Source organism: Vulpes vulpes, chromosome 6 (genome assembly GCF_048418805.1).
Source record: "Vulpes vulpes isolate BD-2025 chromosome 6, VulVul3, whole genome shotgun sequence".
Classification (NCBI taxonomy): domain Eukaryota; kingdom Metazoa; phylum Chordata; class Mammalia; order Carnivora; family Canidae; genus Vulpes; species Vulpes vulpes.
The window spans coordinates 72107833-72131149 of NC_132785.1; the positions used below are offsets into that span (position 1 = coordinate 72107833).

The 23317-nt window shown below is 35.6% G+C and overlaps 1 protein-coding gene across 6 annotated transcripts in view; it reads left to right on the forward strand.

Moving 5' to 3' along the window:
- NUBPL (NUBP iron-sulfur cluster assembly factor, mitochondrial) overlaps positions 1–23317 on the forward strand; it is a 208111-nt gene that overhangs the window by 166970 nt on the left and 17824 nt on the right. For all 6 annotated transcript variants that reach the window (XM_026007679.2, XM_072761371.1, XM_072761367.1 and 3 more), the window contains one exon: positions 12680–12765. In XM_026007679.2, coding sequence (XP_025863464.1) covers positions 12680–12765 — 86 coding nt within the window. The remainder of the gene's footprint in view (positions 1–12679; positions 12766–23317) is intronic.

Consider the following 23317-nt stretch of genomic DNA (forward strand, 5'->3'; position numbering starts at 1 on the left):
TATCAGTATTTTCTAAATTTTCTTGAATGAGCATGTATATATTTATAATTTAAAAACTAAATAGAAAGCATTGATTCTTTAAGGACAGATTTCTGTATAAATTGGTACCATGATAATTACCCATTATTAATAAACTGGCATTTAAGGACAGTATCTCATATATTAATTTTTATATTTAATTATCACAGATATTATCCTTATTTTCTTATATCTTTGAAGAGTTAAGCAGCTTTCCCAAGGTCACACTGTTACAGTAGTTCATAGCTGAGGCTTATATCAGTTCTGATTGAGTTTAAAGCCCATGCTTTCGGGGATCTGTGGGTGGCGCAGCGGTTTAGCGCCTGCCTTTGGCCCAGGGCGCGATCCTGAAGACCCGGGATCAAATCCCACGTCGGGCTCCCGGTGCATGGAGCCTGCTTCTCCCTCTGCCTATGTCTCTGCCTCTCTCTCTCTCTCTCTCTCTCTATCATAAATAAATAAAAATTTTTTTTTTAAAAAGCTCATGCTTTCAACCTCTACATAAAGCTATTCTAACACAAAGCCCAACAGCATTTGACTCACTTATTTTCTGAGTTTAGTTCTAATTCACTCAAACTCGTTAGATTGAAATTATTCTGATCTAGATGATTTCTGATAAAAATAAATTTATTCATGAATATGCCTAAATCTGGGACACCTGGGTGGCTCAGTAGTTGAGCGTCAGCCTTTGGCTCAGGGCGTAATCCTGGATTCCCAGGTTCAAATCCCACATTGGGCTCCTTGCATGGAGCCTGCTTCTCCCTCTGCCTGTGTCCCTGCTTCTCTCTCTCTGTGTCTCTCGTGAATAAATAAATAAATAAATTTTTAAAAAATATATGCTTAAACCTGTACACCCCTATATAAGTGTCCAACCAACAGTCTGTGCTAGTGTTTACTATGTTTAGTCTTGTTTCTGTTTTGATTCCTGAGAGATTGCTTTGGGCTTCTTTGACTCATATATTCAAGGGAAGATCTGGAGATACTAGAAGCAGTCTCCTTTGACCTTTAGGAGTAGAACTCCAAATGATTCTTGGAAAGACCATTGTCATCTTTGGGCTAATCATACTGGTCTTGGACAGTTGGCTAGTTTCCAGGTACACTGGCTCCCAATACAGAATTGTAGCTGTCAGTGTTAGTACATTCGTACTCTCAGTTATTATGTCAGTATTAAAATTAGCAGCAATGAAAAGACTAGATTTTCTACACTGAACATCTCTTAATTTTAAACTTAGAAAAAAAATCCAGCAATAAAAGTATCCTACCAAAATGATGTGTGTGTGTGGGGGGGGGGGGGGGGGGGGGATTGTGTGTGCATGGCGTGCCCATGTGTATTATAAAGGCTTAGTTCCTGAGGTTTGGTTTTATTCAGGCCAATGTCATTTTAGTCAGTATTTCTGAAGAAATAAAAATTGAGCTCTCTCCCAGGAAGGGTACTGACCAAGGAGTTGCTGAACTTGCTTGAATCATGGCTTTCATCAATTTATATTATCTGGAACAGCCTATCAGATTCATATCAGCCTTTCTAAGCCTAAATGAATGATCTCTAGTTACGAACCTAATTTTCCTTTCCTCTTAACTTGACTTTAGAACTCTCAAGATATTCTGTTCTACCTTTTCTTATGTCCTATATCCCATAAACCATATAAGCTTTTTAGACTCCCATTTGAGCCCCCCTGTGATTTGACTTCCCTCGCCTTCCCCCTAAACTCCTGCACATAATCTGGAATCCCCTCCTCAAACCCTTAGGTGCTTACTGCCCCCTCCATCTTCCCTTTACTTTCCAAAGTTTCTGTCTTTATATGCATTTCACCCTTACTTAGACTATCTTTTTTCTCTAATCAGTGGGTACCCAAATCCTGCATACCCTTTATTTCAAATGTCTATTTTCTGTCATCTTCCTCAAATCCCTAGTTGAGAATCATTTCTCCTCTTTTGGAATTCACATAGCGTTTCATTCAGACCACTCTTAACAGCACTCCTTATGTTCTCCCTTTACAGCCTGCAAAACTATTTTCTTACCAGACTGTTACTCCCTGGAGGGCTAAGGATTTGTTTAATTCATCCTTGTATTTCTCACAGTGCCAAACTCCATGCCTTCCTGTAACCATTCAGGAAATGTTGAATCAGTGAATGAGTTTTATCTATGTGTCCATATTATCTTCTCAACTAGGATGTAAGTTACATGAATGCAAGAACTTTTTCCTATTTATCATGATATTTCTTAGAGTACCTTGGACAGTGGCTTATGCAATTAATATTGATTGAATAAATAACAAAGCTAGTTGACTAGTTATCACTGTTTATATAAAGAAATTTGTGCCTCCTTGTTTTCTTACCATCTACTAACTCATTCCTGTGATCTCCTCCACCCTAAATGCTTTTGCCCAGGTGTTTTTACTGTATAAGTTTTAAAAAGTATTTATTAAAAACACACATTTTATTTCACTCTCCCTTTGAGGGAAAAATACTTTCATTTTAGGGGTTTATTTATGCTATCCATTTTCCTGTTCTGTATATCATGTCCTTGTGGTTAGATGATACCTTTTAGTATTAACTTTGTTTTGGTGTCTGGGAAATAATGTGCATGTGGACACTTGCTATTTGGTTACATACAGACTCCACCAAGTGATTAGAGAGAATCACTAGCATTGCTCCATTGTAAGACAATAATAAATTTTCTCATTTACTTCTAGGGATGCTACGCAAAGTGCTTAACTCACTCTCTATTTATTCTTACCTGTGGAATACCTGTCTACCCCACAGACTTGTAAGGATCAAATAAAGGATCATGTAAAACCTCTATCTAAATGTATTATATTTTTTTAGAAACTACTTTGAGTTTTTTGGTGAGGTTTTGGTGGTGATATGTCGTCAATTAGAAAGAGCCTTTGTATCAACTTTGCATATATCCAAGGCATGTTGAGAATGAAGTGAAATGCTTTGTATTTGGAAAGGGACCTCCTTTTGGAAAATTTATGGAGGCAGACCTGTATAAACAAAACAATCCTTTTTCTGAATGCTAATTAGCAGCTCTTTGTGTGTGTTACATTTTTTTGTTCCATTAAATGGATGACAAGCTCATAAGAAGAAACTTTAAAGAAAAAAAATCATCCTTTTATATGTGTTAAAAGTGTTGTGTACCAACAATAGTAATAAATATGTTGATAGCAGTATTAGTGGCTAATGATTTAAATTTGAGCATACATGGGCTATTGAATCATTACATGCTACAAATAGCTAGTAGTTGTAGTAATTGCTAGTGGGAAAAGGACAAGATAAAGGATGGGAAATAACCAATTATAGTCTTTGGATTTGCTCTTGTTGAACTTGCCAAGGAACAGAGGCAGAGTTATCAGTGCTGGTTTTATTTTTCTTACTCTTCCCCCCCCCCCCCCCCCCCCCGCCAGTGATACAGTTTGCTGAGTTTTTGCTTGTTGCTTGTTAAGCTTTTAAATTAGTTGTTGCCATATACTGAGTCAGGTAAATCCTGGGATTGACTTCTGGGTTTTTTAAGACATAGCAGTGAGCTCTTGGGAATTTTTGAACACTTATCTGCTCTTCCATAATGGAAGAGGATTAATATTTATTTGAGGAACATTATGGGTACCTTGAATATTTTGAAAATATATGCACTGTGCTGGTATTTGAATTCTAATAGATGTTAGTTAAATTTTTTTCTCTCCTCCTTTGCCTTAACTAAAGTCCTCTGTATGACTATATAGACTATCTGATTTTGACTTTAACTCTTAGAATATGAAGAGTCAGTGCTTTTTCATGAGACTGGAGAATTTTAGTAAGTTATTTGTATTAAGATGCTATATTAGTCAGGGTCCTGGCAGGAAATAGATGACATACCTTAAAAGGAATTAACAGAATGAAGTTAGTGAGGGGGCTGGTAATAGAGAGATGGCAGCATTAAGGAAACCAGCAAGAGAGGGTGAAGTACCTACAAACTAGTGGTGTAGGAAGTTATTACTGTCCCTTCTGCCTAACGGGGCCTGGGAATGAACTGTGGCAGTAGAACCTGGTGACCGCTAGAGCCATATAAAGGGTCTGCCATTTGGGAATGGTGGCCACAGAGGAACTTAGCCAAGGCCAGAATGGTTGCAAGTTAGGGAGTGAGTGGTGTACGAGGTAGGTAATAATCCTGCAGCCTCTTTTTCCTCTCAGAGTCTCATATCCTGCAGGTACTTCCTACTGGCAGATCTCCATTGAAAGCCAGTAAGAAAACTCAGGTGGTTTAGTCCACAGAGATCGGCTACCCAGGCATTGATCAGCATAGAGAGGGGTGGAAAATGAAGCAGAGCTTGGTCGGGGGAAGGAAGTGAAGTGCAGCAAGTGGAAAATAACTAAAACAGCTTCTTTTCTTCTTCTGGTCCTCATTATAATTGTGAATTAGTAACTTGCAGTAGCTGAAATACAAAGCAAAGACCTGTGCCCTCTACAAGTTTGCGAGCTAATACAGATAACAGTAGTAGTACAGTCAAAGTAGTGAAAATCCATACTATCACAAGGCAAAATTGTACTGTCATCAAATTTATGAACAGAAAATTTATTTGTAGATAAGTAATGAAATAAGTACATTTTGTATAGTGTGGAGTAATGGATGGAAGAATTTATTTTGATAGGATAGAGTTATGAAAAAAGTTGCCCTTTGTTAAGTAAAATTGATATAGGAGTGAAACTTGGAAACTATTTTTCTGATAGAAGGGACAAAGATTGAGCAGTTGAGAGGGGAGCCATCATGATCCCTTCTTTGTTTTCTCTCTTTTTCTTTCAGGGAAGGGCAGAAATGGAACAGAAAACAGTCTTAGTGTGGGTCCTGCTTTGATTCCTTTCTCCTAGAGAAGGAGTTACTGTATATGGTAGAGTAGTCAGCTAGATGATATGCTGAATATGGACTCCAAGAGAAGCTACACTAGCAGACTGGTATTACGTTACAAAAATGAGGTGATGCCCTTTCTTCCTGTCTATGACACTTTCTGTCTGGACCCTGTGGTTAGAAGGAAAGCCAGAGGCCTTTTTGCCTCTAATTCATTTAAATGAGTCGAGGTAGGAATTTGAAATTATGCCACTTGAATATTTCAGTCATTGTTTAAAATGAAAAGCATTTATTGCTTGTGAAAGGCATTGGGCCTATTGCTACAGTAACTGAACTCTATTCATTCATCAAAGATACAGGAGGAAAAGCTGTACAATTCCACACTAGTGTTTTCCCCTCCACCAGCAGTTTATTTGGCCTAATCAGTTATCTCTTTTCAGGTAATACTCTTTGATTGCTAATTTGGACAGTAGTTTTGATAGTATGAAAACCTACTGGGTTTTGAAGGATCAGAAGCTTATTGTTGCTATTATTGAATAAGTGAATTACCTTAGGCCATCCTTTGAAATAGTTACCTTGTTATCTGGAATTTTCTCTCTCAAAACAAAAGGAACATAGTGGTTTCACTTAGATAACCTAAATGAAGTCTTTAATTTTTTTTTGAGTAGCTATTTTTTCCCCTTAGAATTGTTTTGAAATTTAAAAGAGTAATTTTTTAAAGATACAGTACTAATCCTTTGGAAAACCATTGATAACTCAAAGAAAAACATTTGGCTATTTTGGATTTTAGTGCTTTGTTTCCCCTACAGTTTTATAGTTTACAATGACCTCAAACTGTAAAGCTAGAAACATTCTGATACTTTAAAGATAGAAGACTTAGGTCATAGCTATTCCTAGTATTCAAAGATACTAAATCTTCATTTATGTTTTCAACTTGCAGAATGGAACTTTGAAGGAGACTGTCAATTTTGGACGACTTCCATATGTACTGTGTTTCTATGCAAAAACTAGGCAGCATTATAATTAACGGCTTTTTGGCAAGAATTGCATTGTGTAGAAAAGAATTATTGTTTTATTTATCAAATTATAAAAATTCTTTTCAGAATAAATTTGTCTTATTATATAAATTGTAGCCAGGTGTTAAAGGCTAGAAACTGTATTCCTCGGTTTTATCACTTAGGGCATTCCTGGTACTCAGTCTGAAACTTCAGTCTTTGTTACATTGGGAATCAAATTATAAAACTAAATATAATATCACTGGTTAATGAACAACAGTATTTTCTAATCCAAATTTTAAAGAAATAAGCTTTTTGGGCTCTTGTATTTGAGTTACTGTATTTTATATGTTGAATTTATAGCAATTAACAAATTGATTATTTGTTTTAATCAATTAACAAGTTTAAAGAAATAGCCTGAGAATTAACAAATTCTGAACTGTGACATGGAAAGACCCAGGATTTTTTTTTTTTAAGACCCAGGATTCTAAAACCTTTTTCAAATGATTCTTATATAATCAGCTTTCAGAATCACTTTGTTTCTACCAACCTATCTGACATTTGAATTCCTTGATCATTTAGCTTATGTTTGAATGGGAAGTAGTTCATTCAGTTTCATTGTTTGAGAATTTCTGGGCACTTATTTCATGATATATGCCTGACAGCTAAAATTCCTTAATGTCTTAAAATTCAGTGACTAGTATAATGGCCAATGGGTAGTCAGATTCATATTAAAAACTACTTTAAATTCATTAAGCACTTGTATGTAGAAAAGTACAAGTCCCACAGTCTGTCATTTAAAAATTTTTGCTCTTGATCATAGATTTTAGAAATTTGATCTGAATCAGAAGTTTAGCTCTGAAGAATGTTTTCACATCTTAAGTATGATAGTATTTGGAAATGTAGTAAACTTTTTCCATATAAAATCTCAGTCTCTATTTCCTAAGACATACCTGGTTAACTAAAGTTAGGGTAGTCAGGGAGTAGTAATTCTTCTCTCTGGAGTTCATATTAGAGAAAGAATATATATAAAAGGAATGTGTTTCATTATTAAACAAAACGGCCTTTGGTGGTGACTCACTGTGAGCCTAGGCAGGTTGAGCTATATATGCATCTAACAGAATTTGAAATGCAAAATATTAAATCTAAGAATACAACATGAACAGACTCTCATAGAAGAGCAAAAGAGCTTTCTTTCTGAGTTGTAGAGACATAGGTATACTACAAGTAGGCTCCCCAAGGTGTTTACTGATCAACATTAAAGATGGAATCAAGACTGCAAAGAAGCAAGTATTTTAACTTTACTGGAAACATCAGAGGTGAGAGGAGGAAGAGAATAAGAGAGCAAGCAAGCATGAGTGAAGAATATGAGCTATTTGTTTCCAGCTCAAGCTCTTTAAAATCTCTGAAAGTCTCACTTGTCCTGAGTGGTTCCTTGGTAACCAGCCGTCTGGATAGCCCTGGTGAATTCTTTATCAGCATCATTAAGGTGAAGTGATTAGAAGCCCATTACCTGTTAACTCCATTATTGAAGAGCCAGTCTTTGTCCCTAAGTAGCAGATACACATCTAGATTCCTTTGACAAACTTGAATTCTCATTAAAGTTCCAGAGTACACACTCTTTCTCTCACTAGTGAATTTGAAATACTGTGGTTTCCACTAATTATTGTGTTTGTATAATTTTTGTTAGCCATTGACAAATTTCCTGTACCGTAATTCATTTCTAAAGTGAAAATAATGATTGATCTTTAAATTAATAAACATATCCCTTTTGTGACTATAGTCAGTTCTCTGTTGGAATGGTGCAAAGAGTCCAAAACTATGACTCATGTAAGAATTATTTATATTTTCTGTTGAAACACAGTCTGAGGGTACATTTGAGATAGATTTACCTTTTAAAATATTTAGTTTTACTTAGTCATATACTAATATTAGTGGACATTCCTTCATCTTATAGCAAATAATTTTTATAATTAAGGAAATTTCAGGGCTACAGAGGAGAAAGACAGGAAGAACTAAAAAATACCAAAACCAATCTATATTGTATAGTTAATAAACAATGATACATTTGGTATTTATTTATGTTAAGCTAGCAGAAGTTGAATGATTATTTTACTGCAAGTCTCTTTAAATCTAGGAGAATCAGCAGCACTTTTTATTAGAGTACTATGAACATTAAGAAGAGCAGTTAATTTGAGGCACGTGGGTGGCTCAGTTGGATAAGCATCCAACTCTTGATTTCATGAGTTGATTTCAGCCCAGGTCATGAGTTCAAGCCCCACACTGAGCTCTGTACTGGGCATGGAGCCTACTTTTTAAAAAGAGAAAATAGCAGTTAATTTGTTCTTTTAAGTCTTAGTTGACTTTACATTGATGTACTCAAGAGTTGTAAGGTATGGAGTTACTCATCTAGATATAATTATGAGCAGTTTTTGTTGCACATAGTAGTTTCCTACACTGAAATTCTCAATCAGGCATGGGAATTAGTTCCAATTTATGCCCTGAGATGCACAATGGCATAGTTGAGTAGTTCCACACTGGTGTAATTATGATCAGCCTAACATCTGGAATAATCAGTTTTAAATGTTTAACTACTCTGAACTCTGAACCAAATTCATATATGCAGTTATAGAACTTATTTTTAATAGTCAAGAGAATTAGCAATTAAAACAATACTCTAAATAAGTATTGTTTAGAATGTTTACATATTTGCCAGAATCTGCCAGATAATATTTTAGTAAATCTCCATTGATAAAAAGCCTTTTAAAAAGATTACAACTTGGAAAATAACGTTTAAAAATATTGTTTAATTGTTTGGACTTGGGCATTTATTTTCTATCAAATTATCCCTGGAATTCTTGAGATACTATTCTTTTATAATACTATGTTTTACCCCTAGAAAATATTCTTATTTATTGCAAATTGAAAATTCTCTTTGTCGCACTAGCATTCTTTGTGATCAGTAGAGGGAGCACAAGTTTCCGAACTAACCCTCCATCAGAAAACTAAAGTGACATCATCAGTGATGGTATTAAAGGGGAAAAATTTGAGTTAGTTTATATTTATTCATGCCCTGATAAAAATGAAAATTTATTAGGTAGATAGCCAAAAATAATAAAGATAAATGTAATAGCAGATTTGGAAACTATGTTTTAAGAAAAGAGATACAGTAACAAGAAAAAGCTTGATATAATTCTTTTAAAATTTAAAACTCTAGATTATAATGTATAGATTGATTAATAATGATTTAATTTTAATGGAGGTTTTGTTTTATTTCTTTATACATGCTAAAGGTCATTGTAGGGCTGTCTCAAATGGTTACTTATTTGATGTATTAAAATTTGGTATGACAAAAGAAGTAGTGATTTCTGTGTGGGCTAGTTATGTTTTTGTATTCTTTAAAGAAGGCTAGAAAATTTTTCTCAGAATAGTCCTAAAGACTGATTACATTGTGATTAAGAATTTAATTATTTAAGAACATGTACTTCAGCAAAAGAACTCTTACACGAAAAAATCTTTTTAAAAAAATATTTTATGTATTTGAGAGTGAGAGAGAGAGAGCACCCATGTGCAAGCATGAGGGGTGATAGGTGGAAGGGAGAGGGAGAAGCAGGCTCCCCACTGAGCAGAGAGTCTGATGGGGTTCTATCCCAGAACCCCAGGATCATGACCTGAGCCAAAGGCTGACACTTAACCATCTGAGCCACCCCAGGCTACTCCCCAAAAATCTTTTATAAATGTGGCTGGTAGTTCTAATGGGATGTTTACATTTTGTAAGCATTTGATGATAGAAAATGATCAGTGTCCTTGTCAAAAAGTTGTTATTAATTGATTTATGAATGATGCTATTTAGATTACAAAGAAACTCAGATGATATAGATGCTTACTTGTGATACTATGTTAGGGTTAAGTACAGCAAAAACCAAGGTACTTCAGCCTTCTCTCTAGGGTCTTATAGCTATCAAAATAATATTGCCAAACATTTTTGTAACATTTATACATTTTTTTAATGGAACATCTCTTTGAGTTAAATAGGAACAATGGATATTGGTGCATTTAACAGAAGAGTTCTGTATAATACATCTTGAGATGTATTGAGATTTAGTGAGCTATTCAAGGTTACATAGTTACAAAAACATAGTAAACATAGCCAGAATTCAGAGCTCTTAACTGCTAGTTCAAGGAGTTACCAACTAAGAACTCATGTAACAGTAGTCCAGGATAGATGATTTGAAAATATAAGAAATTGTTATTTTTTGTTAAGTGCCTATTTTGTGTGTGACATTGTGTCTGTTTTATTTGAGTAACAAATGAGGAAAATCATAACTGCCCATGAAATTATATCATATAGTGGTAATACAAATAGTAAACAAAGGCTATTTAAAATAATAAAATGATTGTATCATGTGAAAGCTGAAAGTGCTTTTTAGGGCTAATGCAATAGAAAACCCCCTGTATACTGTTATATAATTAAGAGAGAATTTGGTAGAATAGCCAAGGAGGTTTTATTTACATGTGAAGAGAGTGGCTCTGAGATTGAACAGTCATTATTCTTAGAGTAGGGTAGCATTTCACATTCACTTAAATAGGTTTACTGAGTAGTCAGGATGAACAGGAGTGGTTTTGGAAACTATAGTTTAGAAGCAGTGCTAAAGCATATAATCTGAGCTAGCTGAGACCTTGGAGACTATCTAGTCTTTGCATTAACTTTGTAGCTAAGGAAACTGAGACCTAGAGTGATTCTGAGTTACTTGCTGGAGGTCAATCACACAGCTAGATGGGCACAGAACTGGAATCCGATTCCTTCCAAATGCCTAGATATGAAAAAGCAGTGAAATAGATTGATAACAGAACCTAGAAGGTGGCAAATTGTGGATGTATATTAGCTCTGTGGAGTAGAATCGAGTATAATTTTTTTCAAAGATGTGATTTCCATCAATCTTTGAAAGACAGGAAAGTAAACAGTCAACTAGTTTTTGGTTCCTTGGGCAGAGCAAATAGAAATAGAAGGTTGTGGTGACCCGTGAAACAGTTTGAAAAGTAGGGTGAGCTGCCTGGTGGTACATATAAAAGTGACTTTTCCAGCAACTTCTAAGACATGTTATTAATAGCAGTAATAAAATAATGTGATAATATGAGCAACAACAACATCAGCTACCTTTTACTGAATGTTTACCCTGTGTCTAGGCATCATGTCAAGCACCTTACATACATTAGTTTCATTTAATTGTTTCTGAGATTTAGTTTCCTCATCTATAAAGTGGCATAGTAACAGCAACCTCAGAGAGATTATTGCCCTAGTAACATAGGAAGTTGGCTATGGAATGAAAATTTGATTTCTGATTCTGTTGGAATTCTAAAGCTAGTGTTTCTCAAACTTGAGTAATGAATAGGCCCTCCTTCTAAAGGAAAAATAATCTGCCCCATACCCCATATTGACTTACTCTTATTATAAGACTACTTAGCTAGGTGTAAATATAAATTCCTTAAACTTATAGGTCTTATGTAATTTTTTAAAAACTAAAAATTTTAGAGGAAATACAAGCAAAACTTAAAAAAATCAATACAATTCAAATTAATGATATTAATTTAATGTGAAAGATGAAGTGTTTTTTTGCTGAAATGAAAATATTGATTGCAAGATGAATTTGTAGCTAGCTCCTATGGCACAGGTTCTTTTAAATTTGGCATGCCTATATTGCCATGTGCTTTGTGATGACTTGGTTTCCCTGCCACTTGTCTTTATTTGGACTGCTTCAAAATGCCCCTTCAGCTATACTTTGTAGTATCATTTGACCTTCATTTGGAGCAGTCCATTATTTATTGTTGATCCTACATCTGTTTCCATTAGTTGTGATGAAATACTACCTTTTAGTGCCAGTTTAATAGTTTGGAGCTCTGAAATGTCATGTCAGTGTATATTTAGCTAGAAGATGATGGTTATCTAGGTAATGTAGGATAGGTTTATATTAATTATTTTTCAGGTTATCTAGAAAAACCCACAAAATTTAGGAAATCACAAACTGCAGATCATAACCAGCCCTCTGATATTTCCATTTAAAAATTTACACTGCACTTTCTCTCAAAATGCTATATCATAGGACCATCTGGTTTCTGCAGGGTCATAGTGGAGACCCAGGAAAGCATCTATCTTCACCTACCTTTGTTGCTGCCTTCATTTAGGCCACCACTATTTTCTATCTCAGTTTCTACCACAGCCTCTAGTTTTACCCCCACCAAACTGTACTTTATGGTGCATTCTGTACTAGTGAGTTTCTATAATATAGATTTTTAGGACTCAGCTCAGGAATCACACCTTTCTGAAACCTTTCCCCTATTGTTTCTCCTTGTCTCCTGCTTTTTCACTCCATCCATTATCACCTTCACCATTCTGACCCCTAAAATGAGTTAGTTATCTTTCCTTTATTTCTCCTTTTTAATTCCATAATATTGAAGAGGCATACTTCTGTTACAATGCTTAGCACATTGTGTTGTAATCTTTAATTTTTTTTGGATTTTCCAAGTAGATTATTAGCTTCTTGAAAGCAGAGCTTACCTTGTGCATCTTCTAACTAGCACATTATCTGAATAGGAAGAAAGTCTTGATGACATAGCTGTGATCTTGAATCATTGGTCAGTCAGTTGTTATTTTAGAAGTGAGGAGTCAAAAATAGACAAGAACAAAGTAGACATTTCCTCATCTTTCCCATTCATGTATGTAAAATTTGTACAAATGACCTAAATAGTTAATGTAGTAGTAGGCTCTTTTAGCATGTAAGCAATATAATTTTGGAAGTAATCTTTCCATAAAGAATTAAATGATGGTGTCATTTCTATTGGTTAGGTGCTGTGATCGTCTCTACGCCCCAGGACATTGCATTGGTGGACGCACATAAGGGTGCTGAGATGTTTCGGAAAGTCCATGTGCCTGTAAGCATTTACAGCTTCATTGTTACAATATAGAACACTCTAACTGAAGAAGCAAGTCATGGAGAAATACAGTCCAAATCTTAATTTATTTCTGTGCAGAAACCTATATGAAAACACTACTTCATCTTTATGGTTACTTTAACAACACACATATAGGTGCTAATGTGTATATGTTATATTAATCAAGAAAAATTCTAACTGCATTAAAATATTTTTTTAAAGAATTCTAAAACATCAGGTATGAGTTCTATGACCAAGTACTATCTCTCCAAATACTTGGAGATATTACCAACAGAAAACCCCCCAATGAGTGTTTAGGTGGAGGTACTAAAATAGAGCACTGATAGGAAGACAAGGTGAAAAAGATGACTTTTTCCCTCTGTCTCCAATTTAAGTCATTTGTAGCTCACCATCTTCTAAAAAGTATCTAAGGATTTTCTACACCATATGACGAAATAAAATAAATCTAAAATGTAGTAATATTAAGAAAAAGGATAATTAAAATCAGAATGAGAAGCAAATCTGTAAACAAACTACATGCCATTAAGGAACTTAAATAGATGCTAGAAGTAATCCATGAATTTTTTAGCAATCACATAGAGCCTTTATAAAACTGTCCATTTCCATGAGATTAGAAAGAACATGATATTCAAGAGAAGGAGAACTGAGACCAGAGAGGCATAAATCTCCCCTAGGTTCTTAGAAAAGACTGTTTATATAAATGAACACACTGATTGACTTTTTTTAAAACTATAAGTAGAGGGTTCATCCTCCTAGCCTGCATCAGCAAAAGCAAGCGGACTTATGCCAGAGTACAGTTTAGAACAAGCATTTTTGTACAAAGCCAATGTGATGCCTCCATCCATATGATTATCTAGTGGCTTTGCTTAATTCAGGGATAGATTTTAGAGTTTATAGAGCAGAGTTTTTTAGGCTTCAGCCCATAAATTAGCTTCAGGAATCTCATGATTCTTTCTGCTTCCACCCCTCCCCCACTCCCAAATCATATGTTCACTTGAGTTTGTTTTAATATGGAGAGAATTCATAACTTTCATTGAATTCTTCAATGAAACTAACACAGTATAAGATCCAGTGATGTACTAGCATGAATGGGCTCTTTCACAAATATTTTTCTCCCAGGGGAGCACATCTGAAAAGTATAAAATAATAGAGTAGTGGAGTTGAGATGATCCTCTTTGACAAGTACCTCTTCTCCCTTGCCAGTTAATGCAGAACTGTATGCATTAACAAGCTGTGGAGCTCTGGACTGGGTCCAGATTGTCTTAGGAAAATTGAGGAGCCTAATAAGGATGATCTGAGGGTATTCCCACAATCAGAAATATTTAAGGCCTATCTTTATATATGGATAAATGAATGATAAAACCCCCATGGTATTATATGTTGTGAATTTTAGCTTGGAAAATTTTGAAAGCAGTGGTAATCAAGTGCACACCTCAGAAAAATGTCTCATTAAAGCACATAGTTTGCAGGACGCCTGGGTAGCTCAGTCAGTTCAGCTCAGGTCATGATCCTAGAGTCTGGAGATTGAGCCCCACATCGGACTCCCTGCTCAGCAGGGAGTCTGCTTCTCTCTCTGTCTCTCCCTCCTGCTTGTGTTCACTCTCTCACTCGCTCACTCACTCTCTCTCAAATAAGTAAATAAATAAAATTAAATAAATAAAATCTTCAAAGCACATAGTTTGAGCAATTATGGCCTCCAAAATAAACTAGGTACAAGTAATACTTACCCACCCAAATAACTAAGTAAGAATACTTACATGGGATTTTAAAATATAAATCAGCAAAAAAGTAAGAGAGACGTCTATCTACCAAAAATTATGAGAGCAAGTAATATATAATCCTTCTTTCTAGCAGAAATTAGGTGACAGAGCCAGTGGTCTGTTCCTGCCACTTCAAAGTTAATCGTCATCCTATCAGTATACAAACAAGTGAATGCTTAAGTTCTCATTCTGTAAGATGAGGGTAAGAGGTATATGTCCAGTTTACTTTAAAGTATCATGAAATTATTGAGGAAAAGTTTTTTAAAAAGCAGAAACCAACATTTTTTTATTTCCCATTCTGTAAATTATCATTTTGCTCACCAAGAGACTATTTTAACGAATGCTGTCACTTGATGTGACTATGGCTATGGGGCGGGTTTTACATGCACTTTGCTAGTTGGGGGTCTAATGACCATAGATGGCAAATTCAGCCATGCACCTTTTTAGTCTCTAGGTTATTTTCATTTACCTGCAGCACCTGATAGGTACTGCCATCTAAGTAAAGAGGCAATCTTATAATTGTTCTGACAGATTTTTCTCTACACTTTAGGACAAAGGGACAAAAGGTGAGACAGAGACTCCTATGGAATATAACAGTGGGAAAGAGGGATGGTCACTAGGTGGGTGCCACTGAAAATGAAAGTTGAAGATACCAGCAAGGAAATACAGTGAGGAAATATTTCAAGTGAAGGATCTTGGGCTGCATAAAGCTCATAGACTAGTGCAAGATTAGTTTTGGAATGAAAGAGCTGTTTGTGATCCAGAAAGTTAATGTTGAAGTTTAAGTTTGCACCAGAATGTGATTGGTCATGGGTGTGTGGGGCTGAAGTGGAATAGAAGTAAAAGTCATTGGAAATGCATAATCCCTCCAAATTCGTTCTTTTGACATCATCCTGTATCCTTATTATAACCCTCTTTTTTTCACTCCTATGTTTCAATTATTTGCTCTCTAAACAGCAAAAATTTTTAAAGGAGGTAGAATATCTTAATCATCTCTTAAGCCTGCAGAACAAGATCGGTGCTCAGTAATCTTTGCAAGTGAATGAGAGAACTTTCCAACAATGAGCTCTAGAAACAAGTGGACAGCCATGGTACAGCTAGCTACATTGTAAAGGGAATCCTGGCTATAAGTAGGATGTGGATTTGATGACCTCTGAGATCCTTCTGACACTTAAGAGCCTTGGAATCTAAGTGAAGGCAAAGCATTTGAAATTAGAAAGTGTTCCATAAATGCAAAGGAGTAATTTATGCTTTGTTGATGCCATTTATATTTCATTTTTTTCCTAGTTTTTAGTCTTGCTTTCTGTTTTTTCCCCTTTTGAAGTGCATTAGTTCCCATGGAAACAATGATGTCATTGGAATTCATTGGTATGGACAGAGTTTAGTAATATCTACAAGAATATTTTGAAGTTAATTTAAATGGTTTCCTAAAATTCAAGGCTTGTGGGACCTGGGTGGCTCAGTCGGTTAAATGTCTTGCCTTCTGCTCAGGTCAAGATCCGGGTGTCCCGGAATCAGACCTCCTCATCCATCATCAGGCTTCCTGCTCATCCAGGGAGCCTTCTTCTCCCTCGGCCCTTCTCCCTGCTCATGCACTCTCTCTCACTCACTTTCTCTCTCTCAAATAAATAAATAAAATCTAAATAAATAAGTAAATAAATAAATAAAACTTAAGGCATGGTTAGGGGAAGGAGAAGAAGAGATGAACTATTAAATTCTTTGTTCTCTGCCTGAAATCATATCAGCTCTGCCAAATCCTTGATTATCTCAGTGTTTACAGACTGTTTTTTTTTAAATAATAATTTTTTTTCAATCTTACACATTTTGAACTTGAGTACTTTTTGCATTGTCACTCTTAACCATTTTTATTGCTTCTTCTTCAAAGGAGGCCCAGGCACCTCAACTTGGAGTCCTTCTACCATTTGAACTTAGAGTTTCAGGGATTTCACTATCCAGCCCCAACTTCTTGGGCAATCTCCTTCTCAGTTCCTGAAAAGTGTATTAAAGTATATTTCCCCTCTTACAGCATCTATACATAGGGATCCATTAGTTAATTTTAATTCAATAAGTAGTTAATTTTACAAATATATATTTACTCCTATTGAGTGCCTTCCATAAGCAAAGTACTGTGATAAGTTTCTCTTATTAATTAGAAGAAAAAAAAAGAAGGATAAAGGTTTTTGTTTTTGTTTTTGTTTTGCCAAATACCTTATCATCCTATAGACTGGCTCCATTATGGTCAAGGGGCCCTGATTTCTGAAGAACATGAGGACGCTTTCTTCTTTGTGCTAGTAAGTAGGGCTGTCATGGAAAAGTCATGATTTTTTTCACATCCCTGTTATTTTGTATATATAGTCCCTTTTCTGATAAACCATCATTAGCTTGGGAACTCATATTCACATTTCAAATCCCTGCTCAGCATTACTTTTTCTAGGAAGCTTTTATCAGACTCCCGGAAAAGGTTAATCTTTCTCTGAACTACTTGAACATATGTCTGGCTTGGCCCTTATCCCACTATAGTTTACCTGTCAGTCTCCACAGAAGAAGAATCCTGGAGGGTAAGAAAACATGCTTTAAATATTCTTAAATGCTCAGTTACCTGGTATATAGCAGGCATATAAGTACCTATTATATAGACATTTGACCTGGTATATAATGGCAGCCACAATCTGCTGTTGTCTTTATCCCCAGCTCATAGGCCACTCTGCCTTGCATTCTCTCTGCCACAGTGAAACTGGTCATGTTCCACTTATTTTAGACTTCCACAGAATTTCTTTCTTCATGGCCTTGAGCATGCTGTTTCTCCACATGAGATCCCTTTACCTTCATTTTTCACTTGGTAGCTCCTTTTTATCCTTTGGTACTTAGATTGAGTGATTGTTTCTCTGGGAGACTGCCCTGTCCCTGTTAACTAGGTGAGCTTGTTCTGGTGCATAATCAAGTAAGACTCTAATTCCCCTTTTGTAGCTGTTTTCATATTTGTCAGTACTTTTCACATTTGTGCATGCCATGCTATAAGCTTTGAGTGAAGGGACCCCTTACCTCCCTCTGTGCCAAGAACATACAGCTGCTCACTAAATAAATACAGAATGAATGAATGGAGTAGGATTTCCATAGGCATATCCAGAGACTTGAGTAGGGACAGAATTTAGTCTAAAAAGAATCAGGAAATCACAAGTTGTGTTCAGGGTTGTTCAGTTTGTCTATAGTTGAAGTAATATGCTTTGGCGTAGCTCTGCTAGGCCCAGATTTGGTAGAGTTTTAACCACTGAGCTAAGGATTTGGACTTTCTTCTTGAGATTTAGAGGAGTCCATAAATAATGTTGGTTGAGAAATAGACTTAATTAGAATGGAGCTTTAAAAATATTTAATTTGGTGGAAATTAATAGAAAGGGCAGGAGCCGGGAGAGTGAAAACATTAAGGAAGCATTTGCAATGCTCAGAGTTATTCACACTGCAGGTTGTGACCCACCAATGAGTCATGAAACCAATACAGTGAGCAATGAAACCCTGTAAACAATACAGGGTAAATTACTCTCAGGAAGACAAAGTATTGCTTTATAAAGATTTGGTCTCAGTTATACATACATAAAGGGGGCTTTTGTGTTGGATCAAGATTTAAAATATTTCTCTTATGGTAAGACAGTTTTAATAATTTGGAATAACACTGGTGTAGGTGATAGGGAATAGGGATCTGACAGCATTGAAAATGGAAAAGGAAATAAATATAGTTGACATTTTGAAGGAAGAATTGACAGGCTTGGCAATTGATTACATAGGGTAGGGGTGGTTAGAAAAAAAATGACAAAAATCTAAGGGATTTCGAGAGTTAGGCTGCCATTGATAAATCTACCAGGTGCTAGTTTTTTGCTCAGGTTGACAATGAGTAGAAATAAGAGGTTAGATCCTCAATCACAAATCCCTGCCATTCTCTATGAGGATTATGATTTAAAACTGTTTGGCAAGGAAGAGACTGGTAGAGAAAATGATTTTGTGTTGGCCTTTTTAGTACTATTCACATCACATGATGTATGTGACCATCTCCTCACAGAAACAGATTTATTAATCTGTATATTTGTAGCCTTTTTTTTTTAGATTTTATTTATTTATTCATAGAAACACAGAGAGAGAATGAGAGGCAGAAACACAGGCAGAGGGAGAAGCAGGCTCCATGCAGAGAGCCTGATGTGGACTCGATCCAGGGTTTCCAGGATCACGCCCCAGGCTGCAGGCGGCACTAAACCGCTGCGCCACCAGGGCTGCCCTATTTGTAGCCTTTTATACCCAGATTCATCTTTTTAGCACTGAGAGAGCTATATTCTTTAGTAAGTATATAACCTCTCTTATGGTTGCAAATTAAATTACTTCAGAAATTTTATAATAATTTTTTAAGCAATAGGGTGCTACTGGCACAAGCATTCTTACGTAGTGGTGAAGAGAGTAAGTTCAGGAGTCTGAAGGCTAGAGTTCAAATCCTAGCTCTGTCACTTGGTAGCTGTATAACCTAAGCAAGTTACTTAATTCATAAGGTAGAAATTACATTGCTGTTTCCCTCATATGGTTGAGGTGAGAAATAAATGAGATAATGCCCACAAAGGGCTTAGTAGCACAGTGTTTGGCACAAACTGAATAACCAATAATGTCAATGTAATTAATGTTGCTTATTATAAACTTTTAGAATATTGTGAAACAGATAAATTTATAATTTATAGATATTTATGTATTTGGCCTACATATTTTGACTAGTCCATATTTGCTAAAAAGAATTTTAACAAGAGGAGCACCTGGATGGCTCAGTGGTTGAGCATCTGCCTTTTGCTCTGGTCATGATCCTGGGATCCTGGGATTGAGTCCCATATTGGGCTCCCTGCATGGGGCCTGCTTCTCCCTCTGCCTGTGTCTCTGCCTCTCTCTCTGTTTCTCTCATGAATAAATAAATAAAATCTTAAAAAAAAAGAATTTTAACAAGAAATTGTTAAAAATGTAGATGAATATTGTGAGATTTCCTTGAGTACTTTACTTGAGCCTAAACCATTCTCTTAATATAGATTAAATTGCTAAGTATATAGAATCTAAAATTATATAAAATATGCATTATTTAATATAGTTAATTGCTGTCACAAGTAAATCTCAAAATACATAATGATGTAAATGGAATAGCAGTTTATTTCTTGCTCATGTAATAGTATTCATAGATGAACAAGTGAGCAGGGTGATCTTCCAGGAAGTTACTTAGGCCACTGTAGTCTCTGCCATATTCACATGTGAGTATCAGCCCACCTTTGGGGCCATCCTCATTTGAGCCAGCCAGAAGGAAAAACACAGCACAGAGGCATGCATGTGGAGATTTTTATGAACCAAACATACATACATCTCTGTTCACACTTCACCTAAACTCAGTTGTATGGTCATATGTCACATTTCTCAAGGAGCCCAAGAAATGTAGGTTAGCTATGTGCCAAGGAAGATGAGACCGTGGACTTAGGTCAACAGCTGCATGTCTGCTACAGCTGATCTGGAAACAAAAGTATAGATTAAAGCCTAATGCTAGTCACTGAACTTACTTTTTTTTTTTTTTTCTGTGTAAATAATTCTGAAAATTCTGTAACTGTTTTAGCCTTGCAAGTATTTTAAAAAAGGAAATAGGAATCTTGTTCTTCCTGTGGTTTACTTTTCCTGCTGGTTAAAAACAAAAAAAGTAAAAGAAAAAGATACTACTGTTGTGTGGAGCTTTTAAATATTTATTTATAAAGGGTTAATCATTATATTTTCTTCTAAGAAAAGTTAGGTGATCTTAGAACCTAAAATAGAGGATTCTTATCAATGTTTTCTTTCCATGTTCCATTGCTTTTCATTTTCATTGTCACAGACTGTAATGTTCTGAGCAATGAGCATCAGAGTTGTGGTTTATTATTTTTCTGACAGAGTAGCCATTTATTGTAGTTTAGTTAACCATTTTGACTCAGAGTTCCCTATCTTCACCCCTGAATGTCTTCAAAACCCAAGTATTCATGATACCTGTCTTAGAGCTGTTTTAGCATCTGTCTGGTTTGTCTCTTAGACCCCAAAAGTCCTACTATATGTAATACGTCAAGCTGACCTACCTTAAAAAACAATTTAGAAAAAGATGATCTTACATGAAAATTGAGGCAAGTGACATATTTATTTTCTCCTTTCTTCCTTGAGCATAGTTTTTCCTCTGTGATTATCAACCAGTCTCATTTGGTTCTCTGGGAAGTTTCATACCTTTGATGTATTTGAAGAATCTTTCATTTTTGGCTATAGAGGCCTTATGAAGTCCTGTTTGAATTCTTTCTAGGAACACACTAATTAGTTTGCCCATGACATCACATGTGGCTTCCTACTTCACAATTGGTTAGCTTTTCCACTTTTAGAAAAGTGGCTTTTCTTTATAAAACTGAGTAGCATGCTGCATCTTGGCCATAATTACATCTCAGAGACCAATTTGTATGCTCAGGTGTGTCTTTCCTTGGAATCTCTCATAAGTCTATGAATGCTTTTAACTAGAATGCAGTTCTATTTACATGAATTACATGCGATTTACATGAATTAAAGTAATATAACCCTAACAACTCTGTGGGATAGATAACATTGTTTTTCTCATTTTACAGATGAGGAAACTGTAGTATAGAGATTAAATAACTCACATAAGGTCACCTATCTGTTTAGTGGGCATCTGGGCTCCTATCCCAAGCAGTTTGCTTTCCAGAGCCTACATTTTAACTGCTGTTTCTGTAGATTATCCAAAACTGAGTAGTCCAGAATTTAGTAATGTGAACACAGTAGAATATACCACATGGTGATAATTTTTAGGGAACAAGAGGAGTCTCCATTAAATTTGCTTACCGTTGGGGTTCTGATTGTCCAGGTGGGCAAGTGAAACAGGAAATGGGTGTATTGAAAAATGAGGAGTTAAGGGGCCATAGGTTCAGGTGTAGTCAAGAGAAGTATAATGAAGTGTTTTGGGGAAGTGGAGCTCCATAACCAGGGGAAGGAAGTGAAGTCTAAAGCCTTGATTGCTGCAGTTAGTGTGAAGATGGTTCAAATTAGGCCTTCCCTTATAACTGTGCTCTTAATTACTATGCTAAACCCCTCTACTAACCCATATTGACTCACTGTTTCGGGCCACCTAATTCCCATGAACAAAATCCTTGAGTCCTTTTACTTGTCATCTTGTTTAGTGACTTCCACATACAAACCAGTGACCTAGCCAGTTTGAATTGTGGCTATGTTTTATACTAACTGCGATCTTGAGCAAATAATATAGCTTCAGTGTTTTGTGAACCATCTCAAAGGTCATTAGGGCAGTTAAATAAGATTATATATACTGTACTTAGCATAGATAGACCTTAGCACCAAGTACTGTAAAGGGTGGCTCTGAATGTTATTGTTTTAGTGGTAGATTTTAGGGGTCATAATTATGAAATCATCATTCGTTGTAAACCGTCATTTCAGGATTCAAGACATAAAGAAGTGAAGCTGCACCTCATGGACCCACAGCTGTTTAGTTGGTCCCTGAGAGGAATATGAACGCAGGTTTCCCCATTCATTGTTTTTTTTCCATGCCAGACTACTTCTTCTGAAAGAGAAAACAGAAACACCCATCTCAGTTTTAAAAATTACAATATTTGGGGGCACCTGGCTTGCAGTCAATTTACGCATCTGACTCTTGATTTCAGCTCAGGTGGTGATTCAGTCATGGCATCCAGCTCCACCTTAGACTCCACAGTGCATAGTGTGCTTCGGACTTTTCTCACTCTCTCCCTCTGTCCCTTCCCGCTGCACTCACTTACACTTGCACATGCTCTCTAAAATAAATGAAAATAAATCTTTAAAAAAATTATAGTATTTGGACACTTGCTTCAAGGAATATACTGGAAACGGGTTCAAGGCTAATGGAGAACTGAATAACATTTAAGAATCTAATCTATTTCTGTTATTATTCATTTTCTATTTAACAATTTCTCCTCATTTTTTTCTTAAATCATAGTTTTAGTCCTTGTGACAAATTCCAACCAACAAGAATTTAACCTTGAGAAATTGAATTATATAGTAATCTGAAAATCTTGCTTGTTACTTACCTGAATCTGGATTTAAATGCCAAGAAGAAATTAAAATTGGGGCCTTTTGAGCTTGCATAATTCAATTCAGTTGGACACAAAAATCCAATATTTCAGAGCAATGTTGATATTTCAAGAGAGTCAATTTTTTTAAAGTTAATAAAAGAAGTACCTTTCTGAGCCAATGATGGATTGGAATAACGTAAAAATAACATGTAAAAGGTTTGTGGTGGCTGATGTTAAGTAGGCATTTGGCATTTACATTCTTTGAGTAAAATAGCTGAAGTAAAAAGAGATAAGGATCTTTTTTTTTGAGATAAGGATCTTATACATGTTTTCCTCTTTAAAAAATTTTTTTTAGTTTCGTTGAAACAAAAAAGGATCTTATATTTTGATGAGACATTAAAAAATGATTGAGCATGCTTACAGCTGCATCTCAATAGTATTATGTAAATTAGGCTCTGGCAAAGCATCTGTTTTCTAATGTTTCTACTATCAAAGATATACAAAATAGCTCTATAATAAACAAACAGCTTAACAACACATAAAGTATTCACACAGCATAAAACATTTGGGAGGGGACATGTGGACATGGTCACGTGGACATGAACTCTTTCATATTTAAGAAAATTTTTATGAATAAAACTGCCATATGGATATTCTGATGTTAGTTCTTATTATTGGCTCCTA